This window comes from Nyctereutes procyonoides, unplaced genomic scaffold (genome assembly GCF_905146905.1).
Source record: "Nyctereutes procyonoides isolate TBG_1078 unplaced genomic scaffold, NYPRO_anot_genome, whole genome shotgun sequence".
NCBI lineage: Eukaryota > Metazoa > Chordata > Mammalia > Carnivora > Canidae > Nyctereutes > Nyctereutes procyonoides.
This window is the reverse complement of record NW_026575140.1, coordinates 12189326-12210623: the sequence shown is the minus strand read 5'-3', so window position 1 is coordinate 12210623 and position 21298 is coordinate 12189326. Positions and strand designations below refer to the sequence as shown.

The following is a 21298-nucleotide window of genomic DNA, read 5'->3' as shown; positions in this document are numbered from 1 at the left end:
GTATTCATTAATAATGGTGATAATGAGCATCCTTGCCTAATTCTTGATTTTAACTGAAGTGAAAAGGGTTTAGTGGCTTATTTACAGGATAATATTTGCCTCTTGATTTTGGTTAGTCTTTTTTTTTTTAAGAGAGAGAGAGAGAGAGAGAGAGAGAGCTAGCTCCTGAGCATATGTGTGAGCAGGAGTGGGGCAGAGGGAGAGAAGAATCCCAAGCAAGCTCCACACTCAGCACAAAGCCTGACTTGGGCTTGATCTCATGACCCTGAGATCATGACATCAGTGGAAATCAAGAGTTGGATGCTTAACTGATGGAACCACCCAGGTACTCCTGGTTCGTCTTCTTTAAGTTTTTCCTTCTATTCCTATCTTACTATTAGAATTTTTTGTTGAGAATTTCTGCTTAATTTTAGCAATGATTTTTAGTATATGATCACATGGTTGTTCTTTAATCTGTTGATATAATCATTATATTGAAATGCACCACCCTTGCATTCCCAGATTAAATTCTGTTTGTCTCACTTTTGCTGTTTTTAGTTATTTAATTAATATTTAATATAACATACAGTGTTATATTAGTTTCAGGTGTACAGTATAGTGATTCAACACTTCGATACATCACCTGGTGCACATCATTACAAGTGCATTCCTTAATCCCCATTACCTGTTTTATCACCATCTCTCCAACCCCCTCTTCCTCTGGTAACCATCTGTTTGTTTTCTATACAAGAGCACTGTTATTATTCTTATACTATACTGCCCATTTATTTGTTCAGAAACTTCTGAAACACTATAATCTCTTCCCACCTACTTATATGTATCAGTATAAGAAATGTATGGAAATATTACATAACAAACTGTCAACATTTTGTTTCTTTGATGGAAAGGATGGGTGGAAAGAGATTAAAATTTTATACAGATTGTCTGATGATAAAGAATATTACTTTTCTAAATATAAAAATCTAATGAGTTACTAAAACATCTTCTGGCTTTAGTTGTATTTTACACACACACACACACACACACACACACACACACTCCCCACATCCATGTGATAAGGGATTTGGCAATCACCTCCTTTATTTCCTTCAGGTCTCTGATCAAATGTCACTTTCCCACTGCATACTAGCATCCTTTATTCCCCCTACCCTGCTTTATTCTTCTCTAGAATACTTATTAACATCTGACATGCTATATATTTTTTTTTCATAGTCTGCTTTCTATTACTAGAATGTAAGCACCATGAGGGTGGGGACTTTGGCTTTATTCACAGCATTTCTAGGTCACAGAAGAGTGCCCAGTCATACAAGGGCTCGGTAATATTTGTTGAGCTGAATAAGTGCCTAAAAGGATGGCAGGAAAATCTGACCCCCTGTGGCACAGACTGAGAGGCAAATTCAGCCCATATTCTGGAGGCACATACAAGTAAGATGGGGATAACGTGAGGCTCTAGAAATGAACATAGTCCAGAACTTCAAGGAATCTTATGAGTAGGATCTGTAGCAAGGCTCCTAAATTTTCTTAGGTTATAGTGTGTGGGTTTAGAAGATACCTGATGGAAATTAGATTGAGAGATAAATACTCTGTGGCTTTGTGAACAGTGATAGAGCACCTCTGACATGCTTCTGGAAGGCACCAGAAAAGTTTCCCACCCAAGTCTGTTCCTGGAGTTCATTGCTGGGTTAGTCCCACTCCCCTCCCTCACAGGTCACACCAACTCAAACATAAACCAATGGGGCAGCCTTACCAATAAGGAGACAACTGAAATTGATGTGTGACTTGTCTAGATTGATGAGAGGATCGGTGGCTTTGCCTACCAGTAGAAAAGGGATGGTGATGTTGTGTTCGGGGATTAAGAAAGCCCAGAATGCTTCAGTGATGTCCAGATGGAAAGGTGTGAACTGGAAGACAATCTAAGGAGACAATTTGGAACAGAGTGGTAAAAAGCATTTAAGTTTGCTCCACATGCCCCTGGAAGCTGACTAGTGCTAGAGTTACAGTGGCTGATATCACCAGATCACCCCTACCTTTCTACCATCTCTGTGAAGGCTATAAGTGTGGCTGTTCCAGCAATATCAATATCTGTTTGCCCTGCTCACAGGTCCTTCTGAGGGCCTCTACCCTATTCATAGCCTCTGATGGCTGGGCTGCCGTATTTCACACCATGTCTTTGTTTGGCATGTGAAAAATAGAGAGAGTCTGATAAAAATATGGAATTTTGGCTTTTCCCAAAAAGTTTGGGAAAATTAGCAACACCAGGCCTACTTGTCTGTGTGGTGATCATCTGGCAGAGAAGCACTGCAGCCAGCCAGTGCTGTGCTCAGCATTCCCTATCATTGTACCCTTGGCCTGCTCCATGCATTTATTTGTGTGATCTCCCTCAAGGCATGTGAAATCATAATTTCTGTTTCGTGGATTTATTTCTGCCTCTGACATTCTCTGCATAACTTACAGGATACAAAGACCATAGATCTATTTTGGCCAATGAATTCAAGTTTCTTTAAGTCTGACCCATACCCCAGACCCCTACGTAAACATGAGGACTAAACTGTGGGACATGACTCACTTCTCTCTTTTGCCCTTTGGCCTGACTGAGTAAAAAGGATACATCTGTATCCTTTTACTGCTGTCAATCCTTGGGAAAAAAATAAGTCTTCATGTTACTCCATGAGTCCTTGAGTCCCCAGGCATTAGTGTCCAGCTCTCCTTCCCTGCTTTAATAATTTCAGTTTTTAAAACAGCAAATACTAGAGCTCTCCATCTCTCCATGACCAACCAAGAGAGCACAGCTGTGTCATGTTCATAAGGACTGCCTAATGTCTATGCCACTCAAGAAATATGTATTAATTGATGTGCCCTTGGGCTGTCCCCCTCACTCTACCTGTGGTCTACAGCACACTTGCTATGCAGAGAAAGAGAGAGAGAGAGAGAAAGAGAGAGAATGATTAAAGTCCTCTGTTGGGTGGTCTTCATTCATACACACACCTCAGCTTTCTTTTCAGGGTGGATGAGGCCCTTCTCTGTAAGGCATGTGAAGGCTGGAGGGTTCTGGAGACTTTCAGTTTCTTCAGAGGTCCAGCAGAAGGAGTAGGTGCTATTAGTGGGGTTCAGGATTGTGAAAGTCCTGGCCGAGGGGGAAATAATTTATTGCAGAGAGTGAAATGTGGGCTGAGAAATAAGAGAAACTTTCTTAGGACCTTCCCTAGCACAGTTTCCCTATCTAGGAATCAGAACTTGTCTGGGCACTTCATTACCTTGGAAATGAAAACTGCATCTCATTTGGGGGTCCAGACAATGACTAGAGTTCTGGACTCTGGAGTAATAATGATGCCTAGGGCACTTTTGTCCCAGTGATCCTCTGTGGCTAAGATGGTGGTCAGGGATTCTATTTTTATGTATTCTAAAATCTCCCCTGTATTGAAACCAAGGAGATAAATCCAGCTTCCTTATGGAGCAGTTCTCTAAAGTCCAACCCCAGTAGTTCAAGCTTGCTTCTAGGAATTAGCCTCACTCACTTCCCTGAATTCTTCCTCTATGTTCTTTAGAAGGATTGATATGAAATCAACCGATGTAAACCTAGACAACTCACCGGAGACTCTTCCCTCCTATGCCCACACTGGTGAACTCAATCACCCGGGTGTTTGAGTCCAGAGCCGCACCACTAGGCCCTCGGAGATCTGGATTACGCCGATGACCACTGATGTAGTCAGAGTGTTTCAGGTCAAAATGGCAGAGGGGCAAGAAGCTCCGCCCTTTTACTAATAGGACTGGGCCTTGCTCTCCAGGTGGCAGGTTGGGAATCCTGAGAAGATAAGGTTATTATTACTTATTTTTGAATCAATTGTTGCTTTCTTAGTTGGCTGGAAATGAGTTATATCACCAGAGTGTGAGCTCCATGAAAATAGAGACTGGGTCTGTCCTGGTCAACAACATAATCTCAGTCCCTGAACAGTTTGTGATACATGGTTGGTGTTCATTCATTAACTGTTGAGTGGATGAATACATGAATGGGCTGAGTAGGAGAAGGCTGAATTCTGGCTCCTTTTCTGTAAATAAGAGTGGCCCCAAGTTATTTCCTCCAGCTGTAGTGACAAAATCTCCATGCTATAAAATAAGCTTACCCCCTGGGCGCTCTTATAGGCATCTAGTGAAGTATGAAAATTGACAGCGAAATCCTAAAAGAGTATCGCGAGATCCTTGGAGAAGGTAAGGTGGATGTGAGCAGACTTAGCTCCAGCACCAAGTTTAGGTGGCCCAGATTGTGGGGGCTCCATGAGGCTCTTATGTCTCATATATATCTCACTACCCCATGCCATGGTTCACACAATTCCTTTGTCAAGTGGGTGTTCTGCACAGAGCTTTCCTGGGAGTGGTTAGCACATCAGTGGCTTTCATTGCTAGGAGTTATTGGATTGACTTTTCCTGAATTGGGTCTGAGCCCCCTCTATTCCTCATCTATAAATCAGCCCCACTACCTCCACTCCTGCCCTGTGTGTTTACTGTGCTTATTGTGTGCCAGGTACTGTTCTAAGTCTTCACTTGAATTAACTCATTTAATGTTCATGATGACCGTACAAGGTAGGTATTGTTATTTGCTTTCTACATGAGGAAATCAAGTCTCAGAAGGGGTACTAGAAAGTTTTCCTAAGTTCATACATGCCCAAGGCCTGGAACCCATCTGTCTGTCAGCCATTCTGTTGTTCAGTGGAATCCTGTTTGTGGCTGGGAAGGGGGAAGGAGGAGGGGGAAGAGTCTAGAGAGTTGGTGAGTAACACAAAAGACCCAATTCTCTGTATCTTCCAAATTCTGGAAGTTACAGAGAATCTCCCCAAAGGGGGGCACCTGGGTGGCTCAGTGGTTGAACATCTGCCTTTGGCTCAGGTCATGATCCTGGAGTTGTCCTGCATGAGGCTCCCTGCAGGGGAGCCTCTGCCTATGTCTCTGCCCCTCTCTCTGTGTTTCTCATGAATAAATAAATAAAATCTTAAAAAAGAATCTTCCCAAAGGGAACTGTGGCAATTTGGGGGCTGTAGAGGGGCCCCAAGGCTCAAAAGAATGGTGGTGGTAGTGGTGGGGTGGAATAGAGGATAGGAGATGTGGAACTTTGTTCTGGGGACCAAGTCTCCTTACTGGCAGAAAAGATTGCTCTCGAAGTCTCCAGTCTCCAGTGGGGAAAATTTCACTTTGAGCTTCTGAGTCTTCCCTGTTGGCACAATGCCTGAGGAAGGGTCCACAGAGAAGGGTAGCAGGGAAACATCATTCCAGTGGTCTGTGGCACTGTCCAGAGTGCTGACTGTGTGCAGCGTGCCCTGGCTAAGTTGGTCTTTTTGAGAGGAACCTAGGGGCAAACAGACAGCCAGTGATATTCTGCATTTGCAGTGGGAGCGCAAGTCCTTAGGGACCCTCTGTGGGGTCTAAGGGCTCACCTCTTCTAGCAGGTACACTTAACTTTGGGCACAAGGGGTAAGGGATTGGCTCATATCTCCTGTAGGAGACTCATGAAAATACTTCTATTAATTCTATCAAGTTTTCAAAGTTGTTTCCTTTTGGCTTAAGGAGGTGGGTCGAGGAGATGTCTCTGGGTCTTCTGCCTCAAGAAAAATGGACTGTGAACATAATTTTTGGAGAATCCTTGTTTTAAAGTAGGGATTCACAAACTAGCAGCCTATGGATAAGGGCCCATTTAAAAGGTCTGGGAATCTCCAAAACTGCAACAAGAGTAATGGGTTATTTGTCTACTAAATACTGAGGCCTTTTTCAAGTGCTTTATATGTATCAACTTGGGTCTGGGTGTATATATTTTTAGAGAGACCCCTCATAGCTTTCATCAGTTTCTGCAAGGGCCTGTAATCTCCCACAAGAATAAGGCCTAAAAAGACAAGATTCCCAGGGTCTGTGACCATGCTGGCCTAGTGGATGGCCAGGGTCCAAGTTCTCCACTCCAGGAGGACTGAGGTCAGGTATTGAGTTTCTTAGGCATGTTTGGCTCTGTAGACACCATGAAACATTTGCTCTGCTTCTTGCTGGCTACTGAGGAGGCCATTGGAGCAGTGCTCATTGCTCCATGAACGAGGCTCTTCTACTAACTGGGAACTTAGTTCAAGCCCTGGGTTTTGCCTGCCATCATATTTACCTTGGTTATCTGGCTTTGCAAAACTGACAGCTTTTGCAGTATCTTCTGAGACCCAGTTGAATTCCAGCTGCACATTTCCTGAGTTAATCAGCTCAAGCCTGCAGATAGATCAGAGAATGGATTTGAGAAATGTGCTGTCGATGATTTTTTTTCTGTCTGCACATCATCTAAACTGTTATTTAACTTTTTAAGTAATCACTGTGTTTCTTAAACATTTTTTTCAAAAGGCAGCTTTTAAGCATTTTATCTGACGCCATGCATTTGCTATGCTATATTTTCTTCTAAAGCATGTAAGATATATACATGGCTATTAAAAGTAAAAAATCCAAATGTTTAGCACTTAAAATCATCTGGCACACAACCAGCACCCTATGCAGTGAGCTCTCAGCATGCATCGCTGTAATCCTGAAAAAATTCCATGAGAGAGGAATCAAAATATGTTTCCGACAATGGTACCTTCCTTAGGTGCAAATGCCACAGTCCCTCCCTTCCTGAATCATGTCTCACTGGGAGCCATGTCCCTGTGGTCAGAGGCTGTTTGACCTCTGCCTGAGATTAATTCACTGGCTGAGATTTGTCTTAAATTCTGAATTAGTGGAGCCTTTCTCACTTTAAGTTTCTCTGCATCTAAGATAAGAACAGAAAATAGAAGCTTGTTCTAGAATCACTTTTGAACTTGATCACAATCACAGGAGAAGGATGAGGCCTTGGCACCAGAAAAATGATTGTGTGAGAGAAAGAAACACAAGTGCTCTTCCTAGTTTTAGGGAAGAGCAGGAATTGAGGGTTTGGGGGCTGTAGGTCTAAGGTAGGGTGTAAGGATTAGGCTTCCATGATCTAATCCAGGTAGACCATGTAGGTATGCCCAAAGTCAAGTGCTTTGACTTCAAGGGCTTGCATTTATTGTGTAAAACTATGAGTACTGGCCATTATCTTAGAGAAAATTTTTATAAAGTGGAGCAATCTTGGTGGTACAGAATACTTTTGATAAAGAAGTTCTGGGTTTAGATTGGGGTTGACAAACGTTTTTTGCAAAGGGCAAGAGAGCACTTTTTTTTTTTGGCTCTGTGTACCATGGGTCTTTGTAGCAACTACTCGCTCTGCTGTTATAGTGTAAAAGCAGCCACAGACCACACATAAGCAGATAGACATGGCTGTGGGCTAAAAGAAACTTCATGTACAACATAGGCAGCTGGCTGGATTTGGTGTGTGGGCCACAGTTTGACAAACCCTGCTTTAGGTGAAAAAGGTACCAACAGAAGGAAGGTCTCACTTCCTGCCTCATCTCTTTTGGTTCTATAATAATTTGAGAGAACACTTAAAGTGTAACAAAGGCAAAATGAGTTGAACAAGTTAATTACAAATTCTCATAAAGTTGAAATGTCAGTGGTTTACATTTTTGTGCTTGTAATTCTCAAAGAATAGTCTTTCACTGTCTTTGTATATATTGCTCTCTCTGCCTAGAAGTCTTTTTTTTCACTTCTTCACCTGGGTACCTCTTATCCTCTAACATTCAGTTGGGGCACCACTGTATTATCAGGGAATGCTGTTTATAGTGAAAATGACCCCTGATTGGTAAATCGCATCTAGTCTGGAGGAATTATGATTCCCTGGAGGGAAGCTATAGCTTGGGGTTCTCTGACAATAGCGACTCATAACTGGGCATGTCCCCTATAAGCATCTTGGAAGCTGTAGAATGGTTATGAGGATTATTGCCTTCTGTAGGTTGTGGAGCTTCTAAGCTAAGATGGACCCATTGCCTTTTGTGTGGATATTGTCCGAGCTGTCACCTGGGATCAGGGAGAAAAGAATAGTTCCTGGGGAGTAGTGTGGACTGCTGTAGGGACAGTCCCCACTGAGGCTGATGGCCAGCTGCTGCCCTCCTGGTGGACTGTGTTTCCTGACCTATATTTTGATTTTGGGTGTGAACTTCAACAGCTTTGTGGGCCTGAATGTTTCCCTGCATCCACAGAGTTACTCTGGTGCATGCCACATGGCTTTGATGCCTGGCATGTGTTATCATAGACACTGAATAAATGTGTGGTGAAGGAATGGACAAATGATGAAATGGAAGAGCTTCTCTGTGATGGTGGGGGGCTTTTGAAGACTCACTCAAACACTCGGGTCTGGTAAACCAGCGTTTCTTTAAAGTTCACGTTGCTTGTATGGCATCGATAGGAAGCGAAATTCACATTGGCACTAATCTGAAGATGCAGTTCTCGATAGTTCTCTTCTACTATGGAGTGGGCAGGCTCAGGGTCTGTCTCTATCACCTGTAACAAAGGTGGAGTCAGCTGACTGACAGGAATAAAGGGCTGGGATGGGGGTTTGGGGGAGACACAGTACAATATTTTACCTGTGCAAATGAGCACTAATGCATAAACTCAAGTTCTAGAGTAAATGATTAAAGCAAACCTAACAACAAATTACTGAGAGCAGTAGGATTGCAGAGATAAGAGTTTTTTGGTTAGATGGACTCAGAAGAAGGTAGAATAAAGGAAATCATAAAGATAGGGATAGGCATTAATGAAACAGAAAATAAGTAAAAAACAGAGAGGATCAACAAAGCTAAAAGCTACTTATTTGGAATGACTTAAAAAGTCTTCGATGAGATTGGTCAAGAAAAAAATGAGTAAATACAAATGACCAATATCAAAAATAAAAAGGAGGACATTACCACCAATCCTACAGATTCAAACAGAGGATAAGAAAATATTATAAATAATTTTATGAAAATACATATGAAAACTTAGTCAAAGGGCAAATTTCTAGGAAAATAATTTAATAAAATTAACTCAAGAACAAATAAAAAGCCTGAAGAGTTATAATACTATTAAAGAAACTGAATAGTAGTAAAAAAATCAGAGAAGACCTAAATAAAGAACTACAATTTGTTAATAGATAAATTAATATTATAAAATTGTTAATTCTTCTTAAACTCACTTATAGATGCAATCCAATTCCAATCAAGCTTCCATTAGGGTTTCCATAGTACTTGGTTAGTGGGTTCCAAAATTAGAAAAATAAAGGACTAAGAATAACTAAAGCACTTCAGAGTAAAACAGTATGGAAAAGAGACTTGCTTCAGATATCATGGCTGATTATGAAGCTTTTTTAAAAAAGATTTTTAAAAAAGATTTTATTTATTTATTCATGAGACACACACACACACACACACACACAGAGAGAGAGAGAGAGAGAGAGAGAGAGAGAGAGGCAGAGACACAGGCAGAGGGAAAAGCAGGCTCCATGCAGGAAAAGCAGTCCCGCCCAACGTGGGACTCGATCCCTGGACTCCAGGATCACGCCCTGGGCTGAAGGCAGGTGCCAAACCGCTGAGTTACCCAGGGAGCCCTCAACCACCCAGGGATCTCCAGATTTTTTCTTTATTTATTTGAGAGAGAGAGAGAGAGAGAGAGAGAGAGAGTGAGCGCACAGGCAGGGGGAGAGGCAGGCAGAGGAAGAGGGAGAAGCAGGCTCCCTGCTAAGCAGGGAGCCTGATGTGGGGCTCAATCCCAGGACCCTGGGATCATGACCCGAGCCAAAGGCATATGCTTAACCAACTGAGCCACCCAGGCATCCCTGATTATGAAGCTATAGAAATTAAGGTAGGGTAAAATTGGCATAGGGATAGAAAAATTGACAATGAAATAGAATATTGAGACAAAAAACACCCTAGGTATATATGAAATTTAGATGACAAGGGAGTCACGGCAGGTCACTAGGAAACAGAAGGGATAAACAAAAAAGGGAGTTGGCTAGGTTAGTTATTTAGATGGAAAACTATGAAATTGGATCCTTGCCTCATACCATCATACATAAAATCCAGGTGGGCCAAGGGCTTAAATAGAAACAGCAAAGTTCTTAAACCTTAAAAAAATGCATATTTTTTCTTCCCTGATAGGGAGGGGTTTTAAAAACAAGACACAAATAATAATATATATAGAAGATGAGATTAATAAATGTGACTATATTAAGAATTTTTTTATCCATCAAAAGATACATCAAAGACAGTAAAAAGATAAGCTATAAATTTGGTGAAGACATTTGCAGACAAATAATAGGAAAGAATAGTAGAGTTTATCAAAAATAAAATAACTCATACAAAGGATAAGCATCATAATTGAAATGACCAATAATCATATGAAGACATATTCAACTTTATCAGTGGTTAGGGAAATGCAAAATAGCCCCCAAAGAGACCATTTCCCATTCATTTAAGTGATAAAAATCAAGAGGTCTGGCAATGCCAAGTTGTGGAGAGAATATGGATCAGTAAGATCCCTTTGCCAGTAGGAGTGTACATTGGTATAGCCATTTTGGACAACATTTGGGCATTACTTTGGAAAGCTGAATTTCATATATCCTATGGCTTGGCAATTCCACTGCCAGGAATATAAACGTTTGCAAATGAACACCATTTGACATGATCAATAATGTTCACAGAAATACTGTGCATGATAAAAAAACCGCAAATAGTTTTCAAAAGAAGAGAGAATGACAAATAACAGTGGAATTTTATATAGCAGTGAAATGGGTATACTATAGCCACATGCAATGATATGGATCACATGCATTATAACGTTTTTTAAAAACTAAAGTTAAAGACTACAACTAAACAGTATGCCTTTTACAATGCATAGGTAGGGGCACCTGGGAGGCTCAATTGGTTAAACGTCTGCCTTTGGCTCAGGCCATGATCCTTTGAAGCAGGGAGTCTGTTTCTTCATCTCCCTCTGCTAGTGCTCGTGTTCTCTCTCTCTCTCTCTCTCTCTCTCTCTCTCTCTCTCTCTTTCATTTGCTTGCTCATGCTCCCTCTTTCCCAAATTAAAAAAAAGAAAGAGTGCATAGGTTAAAAAAGAAAGAAAAAACAAAAATCAAGGAAGTAAACAAGATTCAGGATCGTGATTACCTCTAAGAGGGAGGCATGGGGATGAAATGGCTGAGAAGCACACAGCTAATCCATGTTTTACTTCTTATATTGAGTGTGAGTTCATCTCTATTTATTCTACCATTAAAAAGAAACCAACCAAGGACTAATTAAAAGAGGGGCATGCTTGGACCACAGATGAGATTCCATCATGAACCAAAGATTATAACTGATCTAATTCTGGACACCCGAGAGAAAGAAGAGATAACTAAAAGGCTAACCACGATGTTGTAGAAGGTGGGAGGACTTGCTTCATGAGGCATCCAGACTGAAACTAAAGCTGTATGGATCAGGATGTGCACGTCGTGAGGCTGGCAGGTGACATGCTTGCAAGTTCAGTTTGTCACTTCTGAAATCAAGGTCAAGTGAAATGGAAAACTTTTTTTTTGTTTTGTTTTGCTTTGTCTGTTTGTGTGTGTGTGTGTGTGTGTGTGTGTGTGTTTTGTCTGTGAAGGAAGGAAATGATGAGACACTGCAGCAGTGAGCAGCAGGCACTCAACTATATGGCAGGCCTTGTCAGATTTGTGCCTGATGTACTCACTTACCTTTCGTTTTGTAGCAAAAGTCCCAGGTGTGTTTCTGTGAACATCCACCCATTTAACCGTGCGCATGCGGTCATCCCAGTCAGGGACCTGGTCTGCAGGGAACTGAAATGTGATCCTGGAGAGCTTGCACTTGACCCCCATCTTCTTCAGATTGATGGGCACATCTGACTTCATGGTCACTGCTATATCCTTGGCACATCCGGGGTGGAGGTGGCCAATCTGGGGAAAAGCCTGGTATTAGTATTTTTGGAAATCCAAGCTTGAGGACTTTTGATACCTGATAGTGACATTCTAGAGAAGGGGTAGAGCCAAAAGTCTTCACAAAAATACATCATTCAAACCTGCATCTGTGAATTGTCTTAAATATGTACAAGAGGTTCTTATATAGAAATACAATCCTAAAAACAAACCATTACTTGCCATGGGCACTATTCTAAGCCTTTATACAATTTTGCTGATCCCCACAACAACCCTATGAGATGTATAGCTATTACCTCTATTCTATATGCAAGGAAACTTGTAACTTGCTCATGGTCCTTCCATGAATACTGGAAGGTCTGGATTAAGCCCCAGACAGTATGGCTCCAGGAACCACACTGTTAACCTGTGCTTCTTCATCACAGGTGCATGTCCATAATTGGACAGATGCACACAGTACATTAGCAGTTCTCAGAGTGTGATCAGGTGACCCTTGGGATCCCTAAGACCTTTTCAGGAGCTCATGAGGGTCAAAACTACTTTCATCATAATACTACGATGTTAGTTGACTTTTTCACTTTCATTTTCTCATGAGTATACAATGGAGCTTTCTACAGGTTACATGACATACAATATTGCCACAGATCCAACAGAGAAGCAAATAGGAGAATCTAGCTACTTCTATTAAGCCAGATATTAAAGAGATTTGTAAAACTCTGAAATAATGCCACTCTTCTCGCTAAATTTTTATTTTGGAAAACAGCCATGTTCATTAAAAATGGTATTTATATTAACATTAATGGGTTTATTATTTAAAAATGAATAAATACATGTTTTCAGATATTCTCAGTTTTAATTTATAATATGGTAAATATCAATAGACATAACCCACATAAGCAAAAGCTATTTGAGGTTCTTCAATAATGTTTAATAGGGCAAAAGAGTCCTTAGGCCAGAAAGGCTGCAATTCACTGAAGTATACCAGAGAAATGGGAAATCTAATTTGGTCTATGGCATAAAATCATTTATGGTTTAGCATGTATAAACACACACACGTGTGTGTGTGTGTATACATATATATATATACACAATAGTCCTATCATATTTCTGACAGATATAGAAACTCTCCCTCTGCTGCAAGATGAAGGAAGAAGAAAGCTTAGCATTTTCCAAGGCCACGAATGTGTGTATGTGTGTGGGGGGTATACGCATGAGTGTGTGCACATGAGTACACTAAATAAATGGACTATCTGAAGCTTATTTCTACCTGTTTTGAGTGACACCTTACATCCCTCCAGGAAGCAAAGCTTCCTGATAGCCCTCAAAGATTTAAAAGCGACAAAGGGGGCTCCTGGTGGCTCAGTCAGTTAAGTGTCCAACTCTTGATCTCAGCTCAGGTCTTGATCTCAGTGTCATGAGCTCAAGCCCTGTGTTGGGCTCCACACTGGGCATAGAGCCTACTTAAAACACTTAAAAAAGTGACAAAATAGGGTCCCCAACTCTCCTTGCTCTATCCACCCTAGAATTCTATAGGTTTATTGAACAGACTTGGTGACTGAAACAGAGCAGGAGGCAGCAGATACATCTGGGTATATCCATTGTCCTGGGAACTCAGCAGTGAACTGTCTATGAAAAACAACAAGTAGCCAGAGGCTAGATCTGCTACTGTGTTGTCTCAAGCCTTGTATGATGTCAAACTTTGGTCAGCAATTTATAAAACGTGTGCTGTGAGATGCTAAAAGAAGGGGTCAGGAAATTCCAGGTAAAACAAGTTAACCAGGTTTTAGTATGCTGACTGGCCCTGGGCACCTTTAAGACAAAGATGTAATTTGCAGATTTGCTAAATCTCAGCTGTCCACAGAACCCAGTACCCCCATTTTAGCTTTGAGTGAACCACTTTGGCAGGACTAATGCTCTAAAGAACATACACCTTGGGGGATATAGGTCTACACTCTGGGATAGGAAGGCTGGGACCTGTTTTCATCCACACAGGCTTCTATGGAATTCCTCAGCATCGGCCTAGCAGCCATTGTGGCAGAGCTCATTCTCTGTTCTGAGACCAGAGGAGACACAAATGGTGTCCTCTGGTACCTGGTCTGATTAAAGGGATGGTTACTGGGCTGTTTCTCAGCTTGAGAACCATCCATCTCATCCCATGTATTCATGGGAACAGACTGACAATCAAATAAGAGTTGGCTTATGCATAAGGAAGTCCAGAAAACAGTGAGTGGCTTTCACTTACCTGTGGGGAAAAGGAAACTGTAGCTAAAAGGGGCCATTCAAACCGTATGACGTTCACTTGGCTGTGATTAGTGATTGTGAAGCTCACGTTATAGCTGTTTCCAATGTGGCAGTCCCCAAACTGGATGTGGTCCACCAGAGCAGCTATGGATGGAAGCAGAAGGTGAGTGCTCCCTCACCTCTCCTCCTAGGGCTCACTTCCCTAGGAGGCAGCACCTGAAAGACATGGGGCCTTACCCTCCTGCATCCCTCCCCCCTTTGATGATTATTTTGGAAAAATTTAGAGTCCCTTAGCTTCAGCTCTCCCTCCTTGGGAAATCTGTCTATCCATCCGTCCATCCATCCATCCACCTTGGCCCTAACCTCCAAGAGAAAAATATAGGTCCCCAACTCTATTTGTTTGCTGAAACAATACTACTAACAGCTAAAAGAAGATAAAATAGGATAAAGAAGATGTGGTTTATGTATACAATGGAATATTCCTCAGCCATTAGAAACGACAAATACCCGCCATTTGCTTCGACGTGGTTGAAACTGGAGGGTATTATGCTGAGTGAAATAAGTCAATCAGAGAAGGGCAAACATTATATGGTCTCATTCATTTGGGGAATATAAATAATAGTGAAAGGGAATAAAGGGGAAAGGAGAAAAAATAAGTGGGAAATATCAGAAAGGGAGACAGAACATGGAAGACTCCTAACTCTGGGAAACGAACTAGGGGTGGTGGAAAGGGAGGAGGGGGAGGGGTGGGGGTGACTGGGTGGCGGGCACTGAGGTGGGCACTTGATGGGATGAGCACTGGGTGTTATTCTGTATGTTGGCAAATTGAACACCAATAAAAAATAAATTTATTATTAAAAAAATAAAAGAAGATAAAATACAAAAGTCTTTGTTATACTTGAGTCATAGATAAATGATGAGTAATTTTTAGTATCAGTATGTCCCATATAATACTTTGGGACACACAAATAATAAAAAGCTCTTCTTTTTTAAAATCTGAAATTCAAATATAACAGGGACTCCTGTATTCTGATTTTCTAAACCTGGTAACCCTATTTTAAGTATCAAATCTGCTTTCTGAACTAGGGTTCACTGCTGGCTCCTGCTTGACCCCTGACAAGAGAGATGTCACCTTGTAGCTGCAAATGGGTGAAACGCCATACATATGAGGAGTGTTGATTTTAAGCCATATCATATAGACTGTCTAATGCTACATTCTAGCATTATAATAAAGCTCCTAGAAAAAAACCTATGAGAATGTGTTTATAACTCATTTCATACTAATTAGCTACACAATTAGGGTGCTTTTTGATAATAATGATGAAATAAATTTTCTCCTACCCCAAAGAATATAGTCAACCAAATGAAGCTGCAGTACTTGATAAGACTGCAGAGGAGCAAGTCTTAAGCTTTAATATATGCACAAGTCACCCCAGGATCTTGCTAAATAAAATGTAGACTCTGCTTTAGTAGGCCTAAGGTGCAGGTGTGGCTCTGCCATTCTCATTTCTAACAAGCTCCTGGGTGCTGCTGTGGCTGTAGGTCCTCAGACAGTGCAGTGAGTGGTGAGGCTATAGAGAAAGATGTTCTAGAGACAGCACAAACCTACACCTTCTTTAATTAAGGAAGCCCACGGTTTCTCTTGGAATGTCTAGGATACATGGTTCCTATGGAACAGACAATGTCAATGCAAGCCAGCTGAAAGAAACAGAGAGGGATCCCTGGGTGGCGCAGCGGTTTGGCGCCTGCCTTTGGCCCAGGGCGTGATCCTGGAGACCCGGGATCGAATCCCACGTCGGGCTCCCGGTGCATGGAGCCTGCTTCTCCCTCTGCCTGTGTGTCTCTCTCTCTCTCTCTGTATGTGACTATCATAAATAAATAAAAATTAAAAAAAAACAGAGAAAACTAGACAGATATGTGCTCCCTTAGCTAATCTAGAATATGAATTTTGAATTTCATAGCTAAATTCACTTTAGCTAAAGTGAAATTAGCTAAAACTATAAGCTCCCCAATGCAGAGACTCTCTTCTTCCTCTTTGGAGCTCCAGGGCTCAGCATGGTGCCTGGTACATACATGCTGATGCTCAATAAATAGTCCTTAAGGGAACATGTGATTGAAGTCATTGTCTGAGCCAGGAATGATGGATCATACAGTAATGAAGAGGAGATGCTTTCCTAAATTCCCAGGAAGCTGGATGATCTGTTATTTAAATTGTACTCTTATTTATAATGACCTGAGCCAACAGTTGTCAATACCTTGCTGCTCTTTCTCTCACCTGTTACCAAGTCTTCCACAGTATTTTCCTCGATGATCTCAGAGATCTCTGGGGTCTCGGGGCTACTGGAAACCACCAGCCCGTGGATGTTGTCCAAGGTGATGTCATCCTCATAACCCTCTCCTACCATGTGGATGATAGTCTCCTCATACTGGTTGTTGATCACTGACAAGTGGATGATGCCTGTCATTCTCCCAACCTTCTGGGATTGGAAAACAACCTCAAATCCAGCTGTGTTTCCAGGAGGAACAACCAGAGAGGCTGTGTGAGCTTTCTTTGCTGCAAAAAGAAGAGAGAGACCATAGAGAGTGAGAAGCAGTTTAAAGGAAGATGTAACAAAAAAGATCCTGACTCAAGGGAGGGAATGTGTGGGAATGAGACTTACCTACAGAGGCCACAGGTGATGAGATGGAGCATCTTACTCTGGCTGGGTCCTCATTAGTTCCCTAACAAAACAGTTCCTGGGACCTGTTGCCCTCTAGAAGCTATACTTCCCCTACTTACCTTTTGCATGTGGTTTGTTTTCCTCTGTGATGTAGATGTAGGAGGTGGTGGGGCTCCGTTTCAGGGAGAAGACACCTTGTTGGTCCTTCAGATCAACATGTAGCTGGCAGAAAGAAAGCAAGGTTGAGTGTTAAGCTTACAGGCTGCTCATGGGTTTTGAGTCTGGATTGAGACACAGCATTGTTTGGGAAGTACCCAAAAAGTCATTGTGCCCAGTGCTCACTTTTTTGAATTTGTGATTAAAAGGGAGATAAAATAAATATCAGACAAGGGGAGGAAAATGAAAGTTTAGTTTAGCCCTTACTATCCAAGTAAGGAACTGGGGGTCCAGAGAGTATAAGTGACTTTCCAGACCACCCAGCTAAATAGTATCAAAACGGGCTTGCCAAGACCTCTGCTGTTGACAGAGCTGGCTGTAACATATACACTAGACTAATAAAATGGAAACTAATACTCATCATTCTATAAAGGCTTACATGAATATGAGTTCCTAAAAACCAGTATCTCCTAGGTGCTAACGCATTAGTTGCCTGATAGTGTCATATTGAGCAGCCTGACGAGTTAAGAAGAAAACCAAAGTGGGCTTCTGGCCTAGATGGAGAAAAGGGATGCTTTCTGGACCACCATAGCTGATTAAAAAACTAAAGTCTGATTTTAGGTATGGCAACTCAGCAGACAGCTTTAGAAGATAGTAATGCTGGTACCATCACAAATATGATTGAACAGTATAAGAAGTGAGGCAAAAAGAAGAAAGAAATAGTGACACTTCAAAGGAAGCTTCTGAGAAAAAAATATATGTTTATAAACAATCTTAGTAAGAAACTACATGGAGGATTTATATGAAAAAAATTGACACAAAAAGGTCTTGGTAAATGGATGGGAACTCTAAATCTTGCTCTTGAGAGCCTAAATACTCTAAAGGTAGAAATTCTTCCCAAATAATTTCTAGGATTTCCAGTTGGATTTTCTGAGAAACATTATAAAATGATGTCTAAAGTTCATCTGAGAAACTAGATATGCAGAAATTGCTTAAAAATTAGAAAAATGGGGAATGGGTAAGCAGTTTACTGAAATAGATGCTAGAACATTTGATAAAACTACAATCATGGTCTATGGGGTGAAGGTCACCATGGCAAAGGCATGTGAGCAGCTGATGACACACAGCTTATTAGGTTCCACTTCAATGGAAATAATTCGGGGTAATGGTACGCTAGGTAATATGGATTCAAAACAAACAAAGTAAGATGAGAACAACAAGAGAAACACATTTTTAAAGCATCACAGAGCTAAGAACATAATGAAGAGTAGCCAGACCAAGGTCTAGGAGAGCATGGTAATCCAGAGAGGCCAGCCTAAATTTCTGAGGGTGTTTTTGACTTTGAGTGTTTGCCAGTCTAGAAGAGGTAGGTGGGAAGCTCAGCTGTGCTTTTGATGGCTTCTTGGTGCTAAGAGGGCAAAAATCTTGTGAAAGGTGGATATTTTCTTTCCTGTGGACTGGGACCCCAAAGGACCTGCCAACAGGACCAAAGATAGTCTGGATATAAACCAGCTGCCCCAAGGGTAGCAATGCTGCTCTGAGTCATATATATAATCCAGAAAATATCAAGCCCAAAACTAGTTTTTGTGATCCTGAGTTTCTAATGTCCCCAAGTACTTGGCAGAGGCAAATGAAAATGGTTTCTGAAGAAAAATAACATCACCCTTAGTCTTGTTATTTCTAAGTAATGTTTCAAGTATAATACTCAATACATGATTGAAGATAACCAGGCACATGAGGAGAAAGGACAACATGGGCAAAAATGAGCAGAAATAGCAGATATCAGAAACAGTTCCACAGGGATTCCAGATTTTGCAACTACCAGGTATAGATGGCACAATGGTTGTGATTACTATGTTCAAGAAATAAAGCCAAGTCTGAAAATTTCAGCATAAAACAGGAAATCCTAAAAACTGATTATGTGTATTTGAAAAGCAGCCTAATAGAAATTCTAGAACTGAAAAATATAATAACTTAAGAGCTCAATGGAAGGTTTAATAGCAAATTAGATACAGCTAAAGGGAAAGTTAATGAGCTGAAGATAAGTCCCAAGAAATTATAGAGAAAACGGATGGACAATGCAGTGAGGTGGTGAGACATATAGGACACAAAGGGAAGGTCTTCCACACAGTGAATTGCCCCCCTCCCCCAGAAGGAGAGATGAGACAGTATGGAATAGGAACAATATTTCAAGACATGTTTAAAATTTTCCAAAACTGACTTAAGACATCAACTGCAGAATCAAGAAGCCTGGTGAATTCCAAGAAGGAGAAATGAAAAGAAATCCATACCTAGACACATCATAGTGAAACTGCAGATGACTAACATAAAGTGAAAATGCTAAACAAAGCCAGAAGAAAAAGATCGCCTTAACAGAACATTTTAGACACAGCTGGAATGATAGCTCTCGTTTGCTGAAAGAAAACAACTGCCGAGTGAAAGTTCTATAGTCAGTAAAATTACACTAAAAATGAAGAAGAAATGGAGATTTTCAAATACAAGCCGAGAGAATTCACTACCAGCAGACCTGCATGAAGGGAATAGTACAGGCTATTATTCTTCAGGAGGTAGGCAAAGGATCTCAGATGGGAGGATGGCTATGCAGGAGTGAAGAGCAATATAAATGGTGACTATGTGGGTAAGTCTAAATGAGCCTTGGCTGTATAAACAGCAAAACCCAACAATGATAGTAAGAACATCTTGTAGGGTTTAAAATATAGAGAGAATCCAAAGCCTCCCGGAGTTGTCCTTATTCCACCCTTCTATGTTTATCTCCCACTGCTCTTCTAGTCCCTGTGCTCTCACGAAGCTGGGTGCTTACTCATTCCTGTTTGTACTGGACACATTTTTTGCTTTTTTGCCTTTGAATAGTTTTCTTCCTCCAGCTGGGATGCACTTACTGTCATGCTCCCTTCCTGAAACCCACCTATCCTGCCATGCCCAGCTTCCATGTCACTTTATAGTGAAATTTTCCTTGATTCCCCTAGATGGGAATAGATCACTTTCAAATGTCCTACAATTTTTTGTAGAACCTTTACACAATGTATGACCTTTTTTTGTGTGTGGTTAAATGAAAGCACAATTTAATCGCTGAACTAAAAGTCCCTTCAGATGTGGCATCTCTCACCCCTATGGAGGTTTCTTTTCTTTCTTCCTTATTAAAAATGCAGTGCTCATTACAGAAAGAAGTGAAGGACAAAGAAGACACCAAGGACACCCAAAGTCCTCCTCACTCTGCTCAGGGTATATCACTGCACACTGGCTTCACATAGTAACTATCAGTGCGCTATGTAATCTGCTTCCTTACGCTCTTTGAGTGTGGATGCTATGGCTGACGTGGCTCTGCATGCCCCATGTCTCACACAGGTTAATGTAGGAGGAAAATCAAAGAAGTCCTCGAAGATCAGGTATGGTGGAGACCTCTATGTTAGAAGTCTTATTTCTGAATCATTCTTCTCCCTTTCCATCCCACACTTTGCCTCCAGCAGTACCTGGGCAGGGATGGTGCCATTATTCTTGAGGATGAGAGGTAGCTTCTCTGAGTGACCAAGCAGAAGCCTCTTAAAGAGGAGCAAAGGGTTTCCATATTGGTTGCAGAGGACTGGCCGCACTATGGTCACCCGAGGGAGGTTCCCTTCCCCGACGATATCAAACACAAGGCTTCGGTTCTTGGTCAGGCTGCTGCAGGGAACAGGAAGACGGAGCCTGTCAGCCTGGCATGCCAGGAATGATGTTCCATAGAAGGTGTGGCCTGTAGCCCTGCCCCAGAAGAGGGAGCTGGGGGTGCTGGTACCTAGGCAAGCCATCCAAGGTAGCCTCGAAGATACACTGGTAGGTCTGCATGGTCTGCGGGGTGAAGGTCACCGTGGCAAAGGCATGTGAGCGGCTGGCAACACACATTTTGTTAGGCTCCACTTCAAAAATGTCAATGATTCGAGCAACGAGCTGAGGAGGAGGAGCAGGGATCAGCATGTTAGCCACTTTGCATCTACATAGGGCTTCCTTCTTGTCTCGACTGCCCTTGCTGTGAAATCTTCCTCACCTCAACTCTGTGGTTGACAAGGTCCATTTCCTACATAGTTATACCCCTAGAAGGAGCAGCCTACACACTCTGGGACCCACCCCTGAGCAATAACTAGCGGGACTTGGCTACACCCATTTCTCAAAGAGATGAATTAACCCAAATCTCAGATACCACCTCGCTCTCGCTCTCTCTCCCTCCCTCTCCACTCTCTCTCAAACAAATTAAGATGCCGAGAGATCATTGGCAGTTGCTGATGGAGAGCTGAACTGAAGCCAGACTAGAGAATAGAACACCGGAGATACCATGAGTGAGTGGCATGTGGCCTTTGAGCTTCTGCTGGTTTTCTGAAAGTTGCATTACAGGTGACAGTTCCAGTCCCATACAGCTCTGGCTACAGGGTATGTTCTGACC

At 41.8% G+C, this 21298-nt stretch overlaps 1 protein-coding gene across 1 annotated transcript in view; it reads right to left on the bottom strand.

The window, feature by feature from the left end:
- The window catches only part of HYDIN (HYDIN axonemal central pair apparatus protein), a 362906-nt gene that overhangs the window by 40331 nt on the left and 301277 nt on the right, over positions 1–21298 (bottom strand). The window contains exons 61-72 of the mRNA XM_055304626.1: positions 20657–20808; positions 20355–20544; positions 16827–16929; positions 16323–16601; positions 14049–14191; positions 11609–11827; positions 8246–8406; positions 6134–6231; positions 5131–5338; positions 3590–3802; positions 2986–3124; positions 1748–1913 (exon numbers count right to left, since the gene is read on the bottom strand). Of these exons, the coding sequence (XP_055160601.1) occupies positions 1748–1913; positions 2986–3124; positions 3590–3802; positions 5131–5338; positions 6134–6231; positions 8246–8406; positions 11609–11827; positions 14049–14191; positions 16323–16601; positions 16827–16929; positions 20355–20544; positions 20657–20808 (2071 nt within the window). The remainder of the gene's footprint in view (positions 1–1747; positions 1914–2985; positions 3125–3589; positions 3803–5130; positions 5339–6133; positions 6232–8245; positions 8407–11608; positions 11828–14048; positions 14192–16322; positions 16602–16826; positions 16930–20354; positions 20545–20656; positions 20809–21298) is intronic.